Raw genomic sequence first — 20,424 nt, forward strand, 5'->3', positions numbered from 1 at the left:
TAAAATTGGTCAATTGTTCTAAACATTGCATTTCTATAGATGTGTTATTCTACTCATAGTAATAATGTGTTACTTTTAAATAACTTATCTCTCTCAACCCCTACTTAGTAGTTTATATAAATAAGTCATAATAATTTCTTTTTCATGCTGTCAATTATTAAGAATTCATATGGCCCAGAAGCTTAGTGTTGTGACCAGTTTTTAAAAAAGGAATAAAGGATCTTGACATAAAAAAAAAAAAATTCATGTCTTCCTTTGGATTTCTTTACTATATAGCATATTCTTACAGTGTATTTGTATCACAAAAGCATGTAATGAATTGTTATAAGCTTGGGCACTGATCAATCACAATACCTAATACTTTATAAAGCATTTTAAAAGGCTACCCTTTTAGTTTTTAAAAGGTTGAAATCATTTCATAATAAGTTAATGAGAACCACAAGAAAACAACTTTAAAGGAGAACACGTAAGTAAGAGGGACAAGGGGAAGCCATTGCATATCCAGAAAACAATGGCAATGTAGATATATTAATAATTTTATGGATCTTGGACAAAAGTAATATTGGACAAGTATTGGGGTACGCATGCACGCATTGGGGTGTTATGGCAGAGGAAGCTTCCTAATGCTGGCTTTCTCCTTTTCTGAGCAGATGGATCTTTGCGAGTTGCGTGAGAATCACCTTATAGATTTTTGTCATGAGGTTAAATTCAGGTAGTGTCAGGCAAGGGAAAGGGCACTAGAAGGTTTTAGAAGACAAAAGCAGTTCTGCGGCACTGGTACCCGAATACCGCCGTCTTTGTGGTGATGCATTAAGTCTTATAGTTTTATTGTACCTTGTGGTTTCCAAAGCACTTCCACAAATATATTTCAGAGACTCCTTAACACCCCTTTGAGGTACTTAAGATGTTATCTCATTTTTATAGTTTTGGATACTGGAGCTCACTGGGAGTTTGCCTTGACAGTGAGTAGAGGAGGTAGGATTTGAGTTCAGGTTTACCACACTGAGCCTCTAGCCATCACTCCTATTCCACACTAGAGTTTAGCAGGCTCGTTCTGTACAATGTATCTGTGCCATGAGGGAGTGGGCCTCGGTGTATGAGAAGAACCGTTAAGACCGTGAACTTCTTTTTTCTGGAAAAACACATTCTTTCAAAATTGTATTTTGAAAACTATTTTTAAATAACCATTAGGGAATTATATGATGGATCAAAAGAGGCTTCATTAGGGAGCCAGTTTCATGAAATACATACTAGTTGTACTGAATTCAACAGACCATTTTTGCACACTTGGCATTTAACATCCATTCAAAGTAGATATGTTTGTAACCATGAGATTCATACTCTCACAATTATTACTGTAAATAGTATCACTTTAAAGCTATAAACCTAACAGTGCAAACTACAATCAGAAGAAAGAAAACAATAGCTACACTTGGCATTTTTCTGAAACAAAAGCTTTAGTCGGTTCCAGCCATTTAGTTGGAGACGTTGCACATTGTGCAAAAGCTAAATTGTGGAAAATTGTTTATTTTCCTGATTGCTTTTAATGTTATGTTCCTGGATGAGAGCCAAAGAATCTAGCATTTTTGAGCACCTACTATGTGCCAGGCACTCGCCTACATGTTATCTTATTTCCTCCTCACGTGTTTTCAGGGCAGGTACCATTATCTCTGGAAAAAGACTCAGAAGGGTTAATTAATTTGCTTAGGGTCACATAGCTATTAATGAAAGAACTCGTGCTGAGACCCAAGTTGGTCTAACTGCAGAGCACTACGTGAGTGATTCTAAGTTTTCATGTGCATGAAGATCATATGGAGGAGGGCTTGTTATAACAGGACTACTGGCCTCACTTCCCACCAAAGTTTCTGATGTAACAGAATGGGTGGGGTCCAAGAATAGACATTCCTAACAGGTTCCCAGGTGGTTGGAGCTACTGCTGCTAATTCAAGGGCCACTCCCGATGACATCCTCATCTTGTCTTCTAGGTGCCTCTTTGAACTCACTTGATACACACATTGGTTGTACAGCAAAACCAATTTGAAATTTAGTAACATTTAACATTTTTGTAATTTAAAAGAATTTTGATTTACAATTAGAAATCTACTTAAACAACTGCTCTACTTTGGGTTTTTAACCATGGATAAGCATTTGAAAAACTCCAATTCACTTTTAGTAATTAGTTCTACCAGATTTCTTTTTTGACCGTAAAAAGCATTCAGAAGAATATACTATTGTTAATAATTCCTATTTTAGATAGGCATTTCAAGTGATAAATTTTATCCTTAGATAACATATGATAGGATTTTACAATAGCATTTGGATAAGGACCTTGTTCTTTTAGGCATTTAAGAACCATTGTTAATGATCAACCTCCAGAAGGACCGAGAGCAGCAGTCATATATACAATAAGAAAGAGAGAAAAGAAAGTGAAGCCGCTCAGTTGTGTCCGGCTCTTTGTGACCCTGTGGGCTGTAGCCTACCAGCCTCCTCGGTCCATGGAAATTTTCCAGGCAAGAGTACTAGAGTGGTTTGCCATTTCCTTCGCCAGGGGATCTTCCCGACCCAGGGACTGAACCCGGATCTCCCGCATTGCAGGCAGACCCTTTGCCATCTGAGCCATCAGGGAAGCCCTACACACATTAAACCTGACACCAAATGCTTTTCTGCCTTAACTCAGTTTCCTTATCTTCTTACTGGAAGAGTCAGTAAGGTCATCAGAGTTAGCTCTAATGACCAACCTATTATAATGGACTTAAGAAGCTAAGCTGTCCCAGATGTAACCCTTCCTTCCATATATGTTGAATGAGTGGTTATTTTAAAACCCTGTAAGAATATGCTTTCTGCAGTTTTCATTCCTGGTTTTCTTCTCAACTAATTAAGAGTATGGGACTCCCCTACAGGGTAGACTGGTAAGTCTTTCAAATTGATGCTCAGCAATTAATAACATCTAACCCAGATAAAATTTTAGATTAAGATGCCATTTTATTTAGACTTGGAGACCAGGTAATATTATTTTTAGGTGAAAGCCAAAAGGTGTTATGTTAATGCTTCTAATCACCTAGAAGGAGAGCAGTTGCTATACCACCATTATTGGCTACAGTAGTTAACCTGGCTCTCAGCAGGATCCCACGATGGAGGGATCAGACTGTGAATGGGGAAAGTGACAGTGACTTTAGGGATTAGATATTTGGCTAGGACAAGAGGATGAATTTTGTAAATTAAGACAACTGCTTTGGTTTAATTCAATGTTAAGTCTTTTGATGTCTATACTTGACTCACCATATCTTTATATTGCTTGGGCTAAAAAGCTAATATCCTGTAGGAATGGACCTTCCTAATCCTGTCCCACCCTCTGAGACTTGGATTTTAATATCAAGAAATTCTTTTATGTTGAGGAATTACAAAGAAAAAATGTTCATGTTATACTAGAATTTAAACAAGCTGGATGCTTACACACCACTTCCCATCTTCATATTCCTTTACGCTTAGTTTTTATAAAGAAGTATAGAAGCTTTATGTGGGAGGCTGAATTTTATGTATGTCATACCAAATGTTGAAGCTGAAGCATTAATTAATCAAACAATCAGATCTGAATTCCTCACCTGCCAGATATTCTCTACAAATGAACATTCTCTAGTGAATTCAATCTGAACTTCCCTGGAGCTTAGACTGACAATCCTGAAATTTGTTGCAGCTGCAAAAATCTGCCTACATACAGAAACAAAATCCCTAAGTTGTCCACTGAATCAGTTGGCCATTTCTCTTTCTCCTCTGCTAGACACCCATAAAAGTTTGTTGAGTGAGGAAAGGAAATCATCAGTTAGCCCCTAAATTTCTATCTGCATAACACCCAGCAATTTGGAAATCTGGCTAAAATTATTATACTTTTATTGAATTGACTGGTCTGTGTACACACTCTGTTATGTGTATTTGATTGCTTATATTTTTATTTTCAAAACCTAAGCAGGGATAAAATATGCCTATGCCTACAGATTGCCTTCCACACAGATTATCAATTTATGTGACCATTAAACAATATATAGGGAGCAATTTAAGGTCACTTTAATTATATTTTAAATAGTGCAAAGTTTTTGTAAATTTAAATAAGTTGCTTGTATTTGAAACTAATATACTAGCCAAAGGTAAAAGTAAATCAATAGATTATATTTCTATCATAGAGGGACAGAAATAAATCCATTTAATAATATACACAGGTACAGTGTTTCTTTAAAAATATATGTAAGTGTAAAACTTAGTAAAAGACGAAGAAACTTTCAAAAGTTTTGAAATTTTGTTCAGAAGGAAAGTGTACAATGAACCAGTCCATAATAAATTTAAAGTTGTATTCAAATCAATTGAAAAATAAAACGTCTTAACTGGAATTTGGCTAATCAGAATCTTAAATTAACCTGCAACTTATCTGTATGCTGATTTTACGAGAGGCGTATGTCACCACTCTCCCAAAATATTCTAACAGTTGAATACATTAAAATATATTCCATCATATATTCTGATATTTTGAATCAATATATATTCAGCCCGATTCACATGTAATAGATTTTCAGTTACTCTTTGATTAGTAAATGTGTTTGAATAACCAAATAAAATTGAACTTCTTTTTCTGCTGGTTTGTCCATTCTCTTTATAGATAGGTGAATGCATACTGTTTTTCTATAGCTGGAATTAGAAAGTCACAGAACAACATACCCTTAATGGAAGCAACTTTCACCACATAAATCCACTAAAATTGCACCGTTTTTGGAAAGAAAACAATGTGTGCTAATTTGATCAAAAGTCTTACTGATCAAATTCAGTATTGCCCTACAATGTGAGTCAGAAGAAAGCTGTTGATATTAGTTGTGTCTGTAGCACTTCAGCAGTTCTTAAGATGACTCCCTTCCAACACCACCCACCAACAAAAAAGAAAATAAAAATTAGAGAAACTTGTTTCTAAGCACTTAAGGAAATGTGCCAATGGAAAATATTTTAGAGAATTTGTGAATACAGTTGTGAATACAGTTGGAGAAAGAATTTTAAATAGAAAGGCCTTTTTGTCCTCATTAAAGCTGGCCTATATTCATGTATTTGGAAATGGTTTCCTATACTGTCAGAAATTTATAACTCTAAAACTGTATTTTTTTTTCAGTGTGCTAGAATGAATGTAATTATAAACATCTCAATCCAGAAGGATATCTGTTCTCAAAAGTGACCAGGTTTCCTTTCGCCCCCTTGAACTTCCATGAGTTGAGGATCATCTGAGTTGCATCCATGAACAATTTTATCCTCTGCTTTCCTGCTTGGAAGGCATTTTCATAGCAAAGTACTGGTTTAGTAAAAGCAATAAATAGGAGTCTCCATGCAAGAGAAATTGGAGTTTCCTAACATGCACATGATTCAAAAAATAAAAATAAAAAGTAAGGTGCCTTGAGATGCTGGCAGTTTTAACATTTGGAACAGAAGAGTTCGTATATATATTTACATCCTAACTGCTCAATTTTACCTTACAAGCGTCAATTTAGGAAAATATACAGTACTTTTGCATATAATGGTAACTTGTGAGCCCCTGAGTCAAGTAGAGAGGATTTAAATACAAAAAGGAAAACAGCCATTAAAAGCACTTACATTGTATGTGGAATAAACAGTACAAAATGATTATTTCCCCGGAAGACCAGGATCAGAAACATGCCTATGAAGACCCAAGACTCCTACAGTGCTTAGGGATGAATCTGTCAAAGAGGGATGCCTAATTGGATGAAGGCAAGTTTTCCTTTGCCTTGGGGGGTGAAGCTCTAAAGAGAGATCACTGTCTTGTTTTAAAAGTGAAGTCAAGTTGTCTTCCGAAGCGGTGTTCAGACGCACTCCACTTGAGAGGGATTCTTTGGATTTAAGTTTAGATTTTTCAAGGTCTAGAAATTCAGGACACTGATGAAAGAAAAGAGACGAAAACACATTTTTATAATTCATTTGGACATATTTCTAAATGACACCATGAAATCTCAACATGCTTACTTCTCCCATAAATCTTTATTTGATTAGTGGTCTTAACCAGTCTTTCCCTCTCAAAGGTGGGTCAAGACATTGGAGGTCAGACATTGGTTTAGATAATCTTACCCAGCCATTCCAAGATCTTTAATTTTACTCTGAAGCCATATCAGATTGTTATTATTATTTTAAACACAATATTTCACACTGAGTTTTCCAGATAAGTTTTAACTCAAAATTCCCGACGTAACTGGGATCAGAAAGGTGGGTCATTTGGTGAGTACAATTGGGGAACACAGAGAAAGAAAAAGGAAGGACAGTCAACCATCCCTTCGCAGAAAAAGTCATGTGAGTCCACTGAAAACAAAAAACAAGGTGCATGATTTCACATGTTTCCCAGTCATTCAAAAACCAGTTAGAGATAAATCAGTGTCTACCTTCATACTTTAGAGAGATTGCATTATTTTCCTTCAGGCACATTACTCTGTGCTATTAAAATAGTTTCATTCCCCAGAGCATTTTCCACTCAATCCCCAAACTTCTAAAAAAGTTTTTACAAGATTGTTCTGTAGATTTTTATTTAAATTGCTGTTCTTAAGTCCAGTTTGGCCACAGTATTTAAGTGATTAAGAAAGATTCCCAAAATGGAATTCCAAAGGAATTACACTTTTCACATTAACAAAATCAGAGGGCTTCCTCACAGGACTTCAGAGGAAAAATAAAGAACACTAACATTTCTCCTACCATCATCAAGGTGAGAAACTTTTAGAGGTCCTTAGTGATGGGTGGGCACAGATATGATTATTATCTGATTACTCCTGGTCTCAGGTCTTGTCTGGCCAGCTGCTATTTCTTGCCCCTTGCTTCCCCAGATCCTGTTCAAGAGTGTCTCTAGAGCAAATTACAAACCTTTATCTAAACATTTTTTGGACCCAGGGGTAGTCTTTAGTTTTCAATGATCTACCATTTATAAACTCAAGTAGATTATTAACTCTTGAAAAGGCTTTTTCTTAAATAATAACAATAAAAAAAACTAGTGTTTTAAGATCACTCTTCTAGGACCACTGTTCTCAAGCTTTAAATGAGCAAAAGAATTGGCAAGAAGGGGTGGGATTGAGGGAAGCTTGTTTAAAACAGAGATTACAGGGCTCACTCCAAGACGTTCTAATTGAGTAGAGACAGAGATGGAAACGAGAGCGTGCATTTTCTACAGCAGCCCAGGTTATTCGATTCTGATTCAGATGGTACCTGGAAATACCCCTCGGGAGATGCTCTTGTCTATACTCACCTGTGAGGAAGGACTGAAACTTCGATCTGTCTTGATGGACGCGACCGGATGACTGGTTCTCATCAGGCGGATGGTGGGTCTCTGATACTCTCCTCCGGCAGTGACCATACTATAGGCTGGTGGGACCACAGTGGTTTGCTTCTGCAGCAGCTGTAGGATGGTCTGGATGTCTGCAGTCATTTGGGATTCAAGTCTGCAGGACAGACAGAAATGGGGGAAGACAGTCCTAAAATAGTTCAGGATTGCAAAACATTTGAAAAAAACTGCAGCACCACCACCAAACAGAATTGTGGCCTTGCTTTAAACAAGAAGGACAGGAGAGGGAGCACGGAGACGCTTGCTTGCTATTGCACAGTAATGGCTCTGATAATGATCCTTGCTCCTGTTCCTTTAATAAGATCTTAACAGAAAAACACCGGAATGAAAAGACTACATTTTCACAGTGTGCATTGTATTATATTACAGTTAAGCTTTATTGATTTCAAAATGGAAAACACATTGAGAATCTATTTTTAATCAGTCATTCTCTTTGCTTTTAAGTCAGGTTTTGGTCAGTTTCTCATGAACATTTTATTTACTCTTTAAAAAAGAGATATTATAGCACATTTCTTTCATAATTGCAACAATTGGATAATTTATTATGTGTTTCAAATTTATATTATCAATATTTTCTGTTACCTCTCTCCTATTCACATCGTGTTGTATATTATTCATTACATTCTTTCCTTACTGTTAAGTACTGTCGAATGCTAAATTCCTTTCCCATCTATAGTTCAGAGCCTTTGGTATTTAGAAACAGACCAAATATAAAAGTTCACTTGCTTTTATAGCCCATCTGGCTTGCAAAATACCAGCCTGATCATTTTTTCCCCAAAGTTCACAAGTAGCCAAATGGCCTGTTAATTTCATTCTCATTTTAAATTAAAATTCAAGAGAAAAAACAACAGAATACAATGGATCTGATTCCTCTCCTTTGCATGTGTTAACAGTATTAAAAAAGAATTTTGTGTGTATAAAACAGAAAATTTTGACCATATGCCTCTTGAGATAACTTTTAACTCTTTACTTGTTTGTGCTTACATTCTGTTTCCATGGAAAATGCAAGAAAAAGGTAAATTTTACCAAAAATGTTAAAAGCATAGACTAATTTTGCCCAGTTATATACATGCTATATTTGTGAAGTTTAAAATGGAGAGAACTTAGCCTTTGATTTGAGAGAGAACAGAATAAACCTGGACAGCATGAGAAAAGATCATTCTTCTTCTAGTGTTTAATATTGACACTAGAAATTTTCCTTCTGAAAATCATGGTAACCTGTACACTGTTTGTACAGGTTTTCTATATTTGGTATATTTGGTATGCATAGCCATGTAGCTTAGTGTTTCTAAACAAATAGCTATAAATTATACGTGACTGTACCTTACGGGTGTCAAAACCATACACCCAAAATTTGAATTATCAACTAGTTTATTATCTACTTGTTACCCATTGTTTTGATCTAATATTTTTATGGCGCTAACTAAACAGGGAAGACTCATTATTTTATTAAGCATCAATACTTTCTTTCACGCTTCAAAGTACGTCACAAATTTATCTGCACACCCAAATCTTACCTTATTCAGAATTAATTTCTCTCTCCTCTGAGTCCCCAAAGAAAATTCTATATTCATTGTGAATATTTCTGTATGAATTTATCCTATCATGAACAGCATTTAATATTTAGGGAGTAGCTTACACACTACATGTAGAAGGATTTGGGGGTGGACAGTGGAATAATAAAAACTTCATCAACAAATGAGATTAAAGACCCAACAGAGAATCACACAATATGATAATGATTTTGATGCCTTACAAAACCTTTGTCAAACAGTAGTCATCTTCAAGAAACAGGATCTCTATATCACAGATTCTGTCTGAGAAGGGAAAACCGATTGGAAGTGTGCCTTCAGCAACAGCAGCATGCGGCCCGTTAGTGGGACTCCTGAACAGAAGGCCATCACGTGCAGGTGGGGCAGCTGTTGCAGGGTGAGAACGAGGCTGTTTGTGCCAACATGCCTTAGCTGAGACTGTAGACCACCTTTATCAACATGACTTAGTTGCTTGTTTCAGGAAAACTTTGCCTGAGAAAAATAAGTCTAAGGGAATAAATAACTTTACTCCCTCAGGAACATTCTACAGATTGAGTCACTGGAGACAGCAAACTGATCTTGAGAGCAAATAACTTGCTTAATCAAATTTTATTTATCGATACTTGCTTTAAGATCCTCATGTCACTGTGTCCATCAATCCTGGACTATCATGTTATGAACTTAGCCCAAATCCCTCAGTTTTTTGACCTGAAAGGCCCAAACTCCAAAGTCATAAAAATACCCCACTTTTTACTTTCCTTTCTGAGATCATACTTAAGACTCTTTCTAGGTCAAGGTCTTCCCGCAGTGATTATGAATACTTAGTTTAGTTGTATTAATGATAGTCTGATCTTTTGCAATGGATGAATGTTTATGTTGAAATGCTAACGGTGAAATCCTAACCACAATGTGACGGTAGTAAGAGGTATGGCCTTTGGGATGTAATTAAGTCATAAAAGTAGATCCTTCATGAATGGTATTAGTGCCTCATACACCAGAGCCCCAAAGAGCTCCCTTCCTCCTCTCATGTGACACAGAGAAGACAGCCATCTATGAACCAGGAAACATGCTCTCATTAGATACAGAATCTCCCAGCACTTCCATCTTGGACTCGCCAGTCTCCAGAACTGAGAAACATCTGTTGTTTATAAACCACCCAGTCTACTGTATTTTTGTTACAGCAGCCCCCGAAGACTAAAACATTCAAGAAAAAGAATTTTAGTAAAGAATTTCTCTATTATGCATAGGTTGTATTTTCATGTTTAATGATTAGGATCTATCAGTTTAATTGGAATGGACTGTTCGGAAGACACTAAATAATTCTATTCTACTCTGGAAGAATTAGAGAGAATTTTGAAAAATTCTAGCTTGGTCTTTAAAACAGAAAAGCTCAATTTTATAACTTTTTCTTTTGCCAGTGAAGGGTAGCAGCAGACGCCACCCCAAAATAAGCCACTTTGGCATATTGATTCTTCTGAGCTGTAGGCAGTTGGAGAACAGCAAGTGTGGGGAGAGGCTTTCTCTGAACTTCTCTTATCTGCCTAAAGGCAGATATTCCAGAAGGAACTCAATTGTCATAAATCCCTTCCCTGGGAGATTCAACAACCAGGGAAGATTGAATTTTGTTACAGAATAGGCATCACACCAAGACAAACTTTGTCACAAACTATCATACCTCCCACCTGTTCTTTCAAGGGATCATTCATCTATCTTAAAAATCATTTACTCTCCTCTAAGGGACCTAAATCCCCCAGCTCCTTTCCCTATTAAGATGATATTTAATCCTGAATTCTAAGGCACATCAGGAAGTAACTCATTTTCCTCTGAGGATCTCCCATGTGTATATGAGGTATACATGTTAATACATTTATGTTCTTTTTTTTTTTCTTGTTAATCTTTTATTATAGGGGGTCTCAGCCAGAAACACAGAAAGGTAGAGGGAAATTTATTTTTCTTCCTCTCCATCAGCATAGCTAAACAGCTGTGTAAAATGAGTGTTTTCATTCACATATTATCAAAGGCTCACAGTGTACCAGGCACAGTGTTCTGCAAGGGATGGAGTCAGCACTGAAAGCTTTTATATCCTCTCGGGCTTCCCTATACAAAGTGTGGTCAGATTTGGGAGCTTGTTAGAATGTGGATTCTGGACCTAGACTTAGAATCTACATTTTAACAAGATCCCCAGGTGATTCGAAAGCACATTAAAGTTTGAGAAGCATGGCTTTGGGATCAAGCGTTAGTGATTTTCCCTAAATATGTATATCCGTAGGCATAATATATAAGTATGTAAGAACATTTCTTATATAAACCTTTAACACCATATAGAGTTTAATTGGCCATTAAAGCAAAAAGCAGCAACAGCCAGGATGACTCAAGATAGACTATTTATATTTGTTTTTATTGCACTGTGTACTTAATATGTGCATTTGGATGAAAGAAATGGGGTAGAAATTTACAGTTCTGCTACATTTGAACAGAATGCTGAAGCTAAACAGAGTAGATCCAACTTAAGAAAGTATACCAGGATTCTCATCCTGCAAAGCTGAAGTTTAAACTGAGCTGCCTTCTTCAAACTTTTGCCTTCTAAAGTGGAGGAAACAGGTTCTTGGAGATGTCTGTGCAGTAAAAATGCAATATATTGGATTTTAAATCCAAAGAGGTTGAATCAGACAATAAAATGTTTTTGAGACCTAGCTAGAATTTAGTAAATATGTTCAAAAACATACAGGTGCTAGGACATGTCGAAAAGATTTAGTTGCAGTTTGGCTGTGAAAAAAAGTACTGTATAAAAGTAATTTTAAAACTAACATAATAAAATGGTAACAGCTATTAGTATTAACAGTGTGTTAGTTGTTCAGTCATGCCCAACTTTTTGTGACCCCGTGGACTGCAGCACACCAGGCTCCTTTGTCCATGGGATTTTCCAGGCAAGGATACTGGAATGGTTTGCCATTTCCTTCTCCAGGGGATTCTCCTGACCCAGGGATTGAACCTGGGTCCTGCAGGCAGTTCTTTACCAACTGAACTACCAGGGAAGCTCATTAGTATTAGTATTAATAGTAATACTATTAATGGTGATTGCAAACCAAATGGGAACTAGGTGTACATGCTCTTAAAATTTATACTTTCAGTTCCAGGACACATTAAAGGCAAGTGTTTTTTCAGTGATCTTTGATTTACACCAGCAGCAATGATTGGCATCCATGACAAGGCAACAAGGGAAAATTAAAATCTCAAATTTCACCTTCAAGAAAGATCCAAATTAGGTAACACAGAAATATATGAAGAGTAGAAGAAGGTACTCAAACAAGTATCACTAATAGAAATGAAGTTAAGTTCATTGTTAATTATGTTTGGCCTAACCAAAAACTCCATTTTGTAGCATATATACTCTCCACATGTATTAATTAGTCTTCACAATAATACTGCAGGTCAGAAGAGGTCGAAAAAGGAAACTGAGGCTGAAGAAATTTAAATGACTTGACCTAGTAATCCTGTTAGTAGTTAAGTAAGAGAGTTACAACTTTAAGCTGAACAATTGTTAAGTGCTGTGCAAGTACTGTGCTGAAGAAATCACTGTCCCTGTCATTCATCCATTCATTCAGTCATTTTTTTTTTCATTTACTCCAGGAATTGAATGCATATTGCATGGTGGCGCAGTGGTAAAGAATCTGCCTGCAATGCAGAAGATGAAAGAGACGTGGGTTCTATCTCTGGGTTGGGAAGATCCCATGAAATAGAAAATGGCAATCAGCTCCAGTATTCTTGCCTGGAAAATTCCATGAAAAGAGGAGCCTGGTGGGCTATAGTCCATGGGGTTGCAAACAGCTGGACACGATTGAGCCACTGAGCCACACACACACACACACACACCCAAACACACAAAGAAATACACAGGAATAGAGGAAGGTCAAGTTCACAAATCACACTGTCATTTATCAGTTCTGTGTGTACAGTATGTATTTTGATATATATTATGGCTAAAAGATCAATGTAGCTTGGTATAAACAGAAGAGAGAGATAGGAAATGTAATAATTAACTAAATATGTTTCTCTGAGCAATAATAAGTATGATCATGTCAAGTTCTTATACCTTACATAGGAATTACTGACTCTAAGTAAGTGATCATCTGTTTTAATTTTCTCAGATGCATTTCAATTTTACAAGACTGATATTTGACACTTGAGAATGGGATATAGGTCTCAGTTTTTTAACTTTCAAAGTTTGATTAAATTGCATGAAAAAATACAAAAAATATCATCAGTTCATGCAGTATTGTCATACTTTTCTTTGAAATTAAGGCATATAAATTTATTTAAATTTACAAATTAGTTGGTTTTCTAATTCCTTTTATCTATTTTAATTGCTAATTCATCTTTCATGGTAATGTATATTTGTGTAGACACACATTTTTATGTTTATTGTATTATTTGACACTGCTCAATTCTGGCATAAAGATTTAAAAAAAAACAATTAAACAACAAGCAACATCAACAACACACAAGAAAAAGTAAGCATAGTAGCTAGTTTATGTGTATAAGCAAAACACATAGAATGTGGTAAGTATAGATAATGAGTAAGCAAGTAGTTTGTTAGACATGGACAGACTTCATAAGATGCATTAAATAAAAACAGCATGCTAGTAACCTGCAAGACGTTCCAAAGATAGAATAGAAATGTGATGTAACAAACCAGAGTATGGCTTATACTGTGGCCAAGTGTATTTGACCTTACATCTCAGTGATGGAGTAAATGTGTGTCATTGGTGTTGGGCAGTTTTTAATCTGTGGACCTTTTTTTGTGGAAATCTCAATTCTCATCCTCAGAACCACACCATCAGCAGGGAAGGCTGATGAGAGATATATATATATATATATAAATGTCATGTAAATCAGGATTCAGGTTGTGTGATTCTTTTACCAGGATTGTACGTATTGGAAATGTGTTAATTACCCCATCTGGCTCTCCTTATCACTCACTGTGTGTTTTAAGTTGATTTAGTAAATCCTGTGATTTGAGCATCTCAGTTTAATCCATGCAGTTTTTCGTGTGTGACTATTGGAATACCTTGCCCAGTGGTGTCCTGGAGAATACCTTGAATCAAGGTCACTTTCCACATGTAACACAACTAAGACAGTATCATACATCTATTTTTCTTAAATCTGATTCATCAGTTTAATTTTAAGGAACTCACGTAGATTTGGGTTAAGGGGTTCTATCCTTTCTAAAACCAAAATTTATTCCTTATCTTAAAAGGTCATGGATCAAAGATGGAGGGAAAATGGATGGGATCTGGACTTCAACTCAATCACATTTTTGCCAAGTTGGCTGAAAAAATAAATGTTTAAATAATTTTGTCAATATTAAAACAAATGCCATAACACATAACTAAGTTACCAGGAACCACCACAAAGTGTAAAAAGGAGGATTGAAAGAGGAAGGGTGTTAGTCAACAAACTAAATATGAATTATTTGGGAGGATTAAAAAAAGGAAGTTTCTTAGGCAAGCAATGCTGATGAGATACTGATTTTATGACAAGTAAAGAAAAAATAGGATTCATGCTGCCAAAAGTGTGAAGTGTTCTAAATAAATGCTCCTTGCAAGACATTAATAATTCTGTCAACTTCTAGTCTTATTTTAAATGAGAAAGTGTATAAGAAAAGTGTATATGAGATCGATGGCAGGATGAATTTGCTATTTACAAAGCATAAAGCCAGACCCCACTACGGGCTTGGATTACGTTATTCCTTTGCCTGGCGATTGCTTATACCTGTTAAGCTGTTCCTGAAGCAAATCTAATCTTTGCTCCACTTCTCCATAGGTGAGGTCGCTTTCAGTTTCAGAGACTCCCCAGGCGGCTCGCTGAAGTGCTGAGGGACTAGGCTCATCAGCCTGAGTCCCAGCATTTTCTCTTTCCCAGCTTCTTGTGTCAGTGACATCTGTGGGAAACAGCAAAATGGATGTCAGCTTCTTTGGGTGCCCATTTATAGCTACAGAGATATCCACAATACAAGCAGGAAGAGATCTTGACATTTAACTGGAAGATAGAACCATAGCGGCTCAGGGACTGGTCGAGCAACTGCAGCCAATAGGTAGCTGACTCCCATCCACCCTGATCCTGACTGCCGCCTCCCCAACCTGTTTCCACACAGCTGGTTATGAGTCTTCAGTTCAATTTCCCTTTCCATTTTGTGCTAAGGGGAAACATGGATGGCCAACCCTAAACTCCAGTAAGAGAACAAAGACTTTGAGCTTTTACATCTGGGGAGAAACAGCACCATATGTATGTACTGGTTCACCTCCCATTGAAGATTTTAAGGCTCTTTGGACATGACTCACACATGGCACACCAATCCAGTGCTAGTGGAGTTGGGAGTTTATTTCAGAGAGAAAGGAGTATGTTTTCCTCACTCAGAGGACTGGTAGCAGAAAAAGACTGACTTCATTTTCACATGGAAATAACAAAAAGTGATTTTGCTGTGATAGAAAGACTTTTGTTTTTCCTTTTGGACAAGTACTTATGATTAAACACTGACAAAAGTTATGTAAAGTTATGGAATTTATATCTTTGGTTATTTAAAAAATTGGATAGAAAGTAACCTATTTGGGGAGAATTAGCAATGATTCTAGAAACAAGGAACAGGATTTGTAGGGTTTCTTGAAATCCCTTCCTTTCCTACAGTTTCTTCAAAGTACCCCCTATCCACAGGTAGCAGACACAATTTCTGTACCTTTTCTTCATGGTTTTTCTATCACTATACTTTTATCTTTGAATGCATAGAAATCTCTAATGAGGTGCCAACAATTTCTGCTTCACTTGGGTGAAGCTCTAACAAAGGGATTAGCACATCCAAAGATGGTATTAGGAAAACATAAGGTCAGGGTTCCCTATGCTATTGAAATGGTTAACAGACCTTAGAGGAAATTAAAGTCTTCCTTATCTACGGAAGGGGCTTCCTTAGTAGCTCAGTTGGTAAAGAATCTGCCTGCAATGCAGGAGACCTAGGTTCGATCCCTGGGTCAGGAAGATCCCCTGGAGGAGGAAACGGCAACCCACTCCAGTACTCTTGCCTAGAGAATTCCATGGAGAGAGGAGCCTGGTGGGCTACAGTCCATGGGATCCCAGATTCAGATACAACTGGCGTTTTGTTTTCTAAAGTGACAATATGTAATTTCCTATGAAACTGAACATCAAAAATGTTATGGCTGAACTTTTAAGTAATACATCAGCAGATTTTCACTGAAAAGTATGATTTCTTATTCACACACATGTGACTTTAAAATGCAAAACAATAATATAATGTTTTAGTACACTAGGTTTTCAATTTTGGAGAAGTAATGCCAAACAAATAGAACACTCATATAAATGGCTGGATGATGCCAGTGTTTTCCCCTGTCTAGCCTTTTGCTAGACAATAAAACAAAAACAATAAAACTGACAGGATGGAAGTTACATATTATACTCAGAAGTTTTGTGCTGAGAAAGCTTACAGTATTTCCACGTATGCCTAATAGCTCTCTCATTCTCAAATCATATATAAGATATTGATTTTTAAATAACAGTAGTGAATTACATGCAATAAATTATGTAGGATTTTATTTTTCCTTCAGTGCTCAAGAAAAAAACTGATAATCTCTTAGCAAAAAAGAATACTCATAAACTATTGGGTAAAGCCTTCCTTGATTATAATTTATTCTTATTAAAATCTGGATATGTGTGATTAGCTTGTTTTAACAGCAATATGAAAAAAAAAAGAGTTCAAAGGGGAGATCCTGCTTAGTGGTCTTAATCAAAATGAGCATCCTTTTAGATACTTTCTAAATATAGTTCAGAATCTGCACTTGGTTGCCTTGGAAAATGTTGCTATAGTTGCAAGACATGTTTCTGAAAATGGATGAACAGAAAGTAAACTTTCGTTTGGTTCTGGGTACACACTTTTCAACTTTTGACCTCAGTCTAAGTAGGATCAGAGTGCATTTAGTTTGATTTTTTTCTTTTCAGTTCTGTCTAAAGGTGCTTCTCTGTTGGATTCAGCAGGACAAATGCTAGAAATGTAAGTGGCATTTCCTATTGATGATAAAACTAAAATCTCTGGGGGTTTAGTGGTTTGAATCACAACAGTTACAGTTACACCCTACACATTATTCAAATTCTTGAAAATTGCACAATCTTTCACCTTAAAAAATTACTAGGGAAAGAAATTTGCATTAAATAAAGTTTTAGAATTCTCCACTGGTTAGTCATATTAATTATCTAGGTTAACCATGCGTCACACTGACTGACTCTATGCAGCATCAATTATGCCTCTTCAATTGACGTGAATATTTAACTATGAGTTTTAAAGGCAACTGTTTTTTTGAACAGAAATGTCATTATACATTTTTGGAAATAAAAAATTGCAGATATTACTTCAGATTTTATAGAATACTGTCTTTTATCGTGCATGTAAAATAGCTAATTAAAAATAAGTGGCAAGGAAAAACATAAGATGAAGGGCATGAGAATTCATTGTCAGTGAGAGTCATCATCAAGTTGAATAAAATCTCCCAAATATATCTTTAATAACTAGTCACTTGAGACTTTAAAACTCAAGAGGAAAGCAACAAGAAGCATTTTGAAAAAAAACCAGGCCCACTCAGTTATACTCTTTTGAAGACAGTAGGATGGTTCAGCAAGTTCTTCAGAACTTCTGACTTCCATGATGCAACCTTTTATTATTTTTAGCACTTCCCAGAATCCGTTTTCATAAATAACTAAAATGGGACATTTAGTAATCACATCTAATATTCCATTCTTCCATTGTGATAAATGAGGTACTATTTTCATTCACTTCATCAAGATTTTAGATTGTCCAGAGAACATTTGCATATATTCGTAGCTTACTTCAACTTGGGGTCATGGCAAAAGCTGATTTGATAAAATAAGGAAAGTAACTCTGGACAAATGTAAAGCCTAAACATCCTAGGTTCAATAAAACTTTTGTTATGAGATACAGTCACTTTGAAAAATGGTGACAATGGTAAGTAATATTTACTTACACTGTGCCATAATTTGTATCCTGTCAGTTCAGGAACATCCTATTTTGCCCTCATTTTTGTTATAGTTTCTTTATTTTTTTTGTTAAACTTTCTTCATCTCTACATTTTTATCTGTCTAGGACTATATTAAATGATTAAAGTGTTTGAAAGTAAAAACTGTAAGAAAATACTAAATAGAGTTGGGGATTTTATTTCAGGGGAAGGAATGATGCTAAAGCCGAAACTCCAGTACTTTGGCCACCTCATGCAGAGTTGACTCATTGGAAAAAACTCTGATGCTGGGAGGGACTGGGGGCAGGAGGAGAAGGGGACAACGGAGGATGAGATGGCTGGATGGCATCACCAACTCGATGGATGTGAGTTTGGGTGAACTCCGGGAGTTGGTGATGGACAGGGAGGCCTGGTGTGCTGTGATTAATGGGGTCGCAGAGTCAGACACAACTGAGCGACTGAACTGAACTAAATTTATGCAATTATCTTGTTTGATGATCACAACAGACTAGTTGGTTAGAATATATTATTCCTATTTTGAAGATGTTCAAACTGAGTTTTAGTAGGGTCTGTCAAGACATGTGGAGAGCATATCACAGACTTGGACCTGGAACCCAGGCAGTCTGCCCATGCCTGTTCTTACATATTCTTAGTGAGATAATAAGATCTGTAGATCTAGCTTCTGTTACGCTAAACCAATTGTTCTTTCATGTAGTAGTCCACAAGTTTTCCCAAGTTTTCCATCCTTTAGCATCAAATCTGGATATATCTATTGAATGCAGTTACACAGCTCATGCATATTGTCTAAAACATAGCCCATATATTTGGGTATCCCTAATAAACAAATGTGTTCCAATGAGTTGAATCAAAAGCACATTTTATTTATCCCCATTTATCATTTATCCCCATTTTCTCATAATTCCCAGTAAACTGAAGCTCTTTTTTAGTATTTATTGTATTTTGATTGAATTGGCCTTTCATGCTATAAAAACTGGTTTGGGGGTGGGAATGGATACAGAGGGCTTCCCTAGTGGCTCAGATGGTAAAGAATCTGCTACAGTGCAGGAGATTCAGGTTCAATCTCTGGGTCAGGAAGATCCCTTGGAGAAGGGAATGGCTACCCACCCCAGTATTCTTGCCTGGAGAATTCCATGGACAGGGGAGCCTGGCAGGCTACAATTCATGGGGTCACAGAGTCGGACATGACTGGGTGACTAATGCTTTCATTTTTATGGACACAGAAGATACATATAAGAATCAATGGGTTAGAATTCCTCAAATACTCATTGGTCCCTCTCCCATGGAATTACTACAAAAGACATTCCTAGAACGTTGTATGTGGCTCGTGTTAGGCCTGACTGACCACACAGAACCTCTTATGTTATAATTGGGCCCAGAATCTTGCAGACACTTTGTAGATGATCTAAGATTTGATCTTTGCAAATACGTCATGAAATTGCAGATTCGATTAACACGTGGTATGGCTTTTCATTTGTACAACGTCAGCATTTTGTGATTAGCTCTGACATGAGGCAAACCGATTCCTGAGAAACTTGGTTACCTTTGCAAGAGTGACTTCTTTTATCTATGTGAATCCTTCCTGAGGTGGGCCCAGTTTCTTCAAGACCGAGTCCAGTTGCTTTCCCTATCCCTGGAGGAGAATCAGCAAGTCCCGAGAAGAGAGGCTTTTGTTCATCATCAATGGAGGAGATGAAAGATGAAGACCTGCTTTTTTTCTCTTCGAAGTGCTTTTTGGAACTCTGGTAATGTCTTATGGTATCTACAGAGTCTTCAGGGTCATTTGTAGTGCTTTCTTTGCCAAAATCTATTAAAGAAAAGTTATTTTATAGAAGATAATCAAATATGAGACTCTACGCATACTACACTAACTACACAAACTAGCTTTTTCATAGTGTGTTTTTGAATAACTTTAACACAGAATTTTTTTAAACTTCCAGAAATGTTGTTCTATCTTTTTTTATCCTACTGAAAATGTAGCTATTTAAGAAGATGTTTTTAAAGTTTTAATTCACAGGGCATTAGATTACTGTCATGAAATACATTATTCATTTCAAAATAAAAGAATACCTGTGACAGGTATCACATTTATATCTCAGAAAAAAAAAACTATAGGGTAATTTAAACCTTATTTATATACACTCAACAGTCATTTGTATTCTGGAAATCTGATGTAGTATCTCTTTAAGGAAATGAAACAGTGAAGAAAAACGTGTCCCAATTCTAAAATATCACCACTGTGGTGCTTATTGCTCGTTTGTTTTAACCCTCATGCCCTCTCCTCTGTGGTGGTCATCTACTCATTGTGAAGGTCAAGTCCAGAAGCCCGCTTACGGTAAAGGCTGGCAGGTGGAATTTCAGCCTTAGTTCAATCCGTATAATGGCCTTGACATACCATGCAGTTTGGTTGTGCAGCAAACTGCAAATAATATAAAACTTGAAAATAGTAATTAAGGTAAGTTTACCTAATTGCATT

At 36.4% G+C, this 20,424-nt stretch overlaps 1 protein-coding gene across 2 annotated transcripts in view; it reads right to left on the reverse strand.

The window, feature by feature from the left end:
• The window catches only part of KCNH7 (potassium voltage-gated channel subfamily H member 7), a 528,547-nt gene continuing 512,398 nt past the window's right edge, over positions 4,276-20,424 (reverse strand). For both annotated transcript variants that reach the window (XM_013969285.2, XM_013969283.2), the window contains 4 exons: positions 19,492-19,755; positions 14,671-14,839; positions 7,271-7,463; positions 4,276-5,922 (listed from right to left, as the gene is read on the reverse strand). In XM_013969285.2, coding sequence (XP_013824739.2) covers positions 5,653-5,922; positions 7,271-7,463; positions 14,671-14,839; positions 19,492-19,755 — 896 coding nt within the window. In that variant the 3' untranslated portion in view covers positions 4,276-5,652. The remainder of the gene's footprint in view (positions 5,923-7,270; positions 7,464-14,670; positions 14,840-19,491; positions 19,756-20,424) is intronic.

This window comes from Capra hircus, chromosome 2 (assembly GCF_001704415.2).
Source record: "Capra hircus breed San Clemente chromosome 2, ASM170441v1, whole genome shotgun sequence".
NCBI lineage: Eukaryota > Metazoa > Chordata > Mammalia > Artiodactyla > Bovidae > Capra > Capra hircus.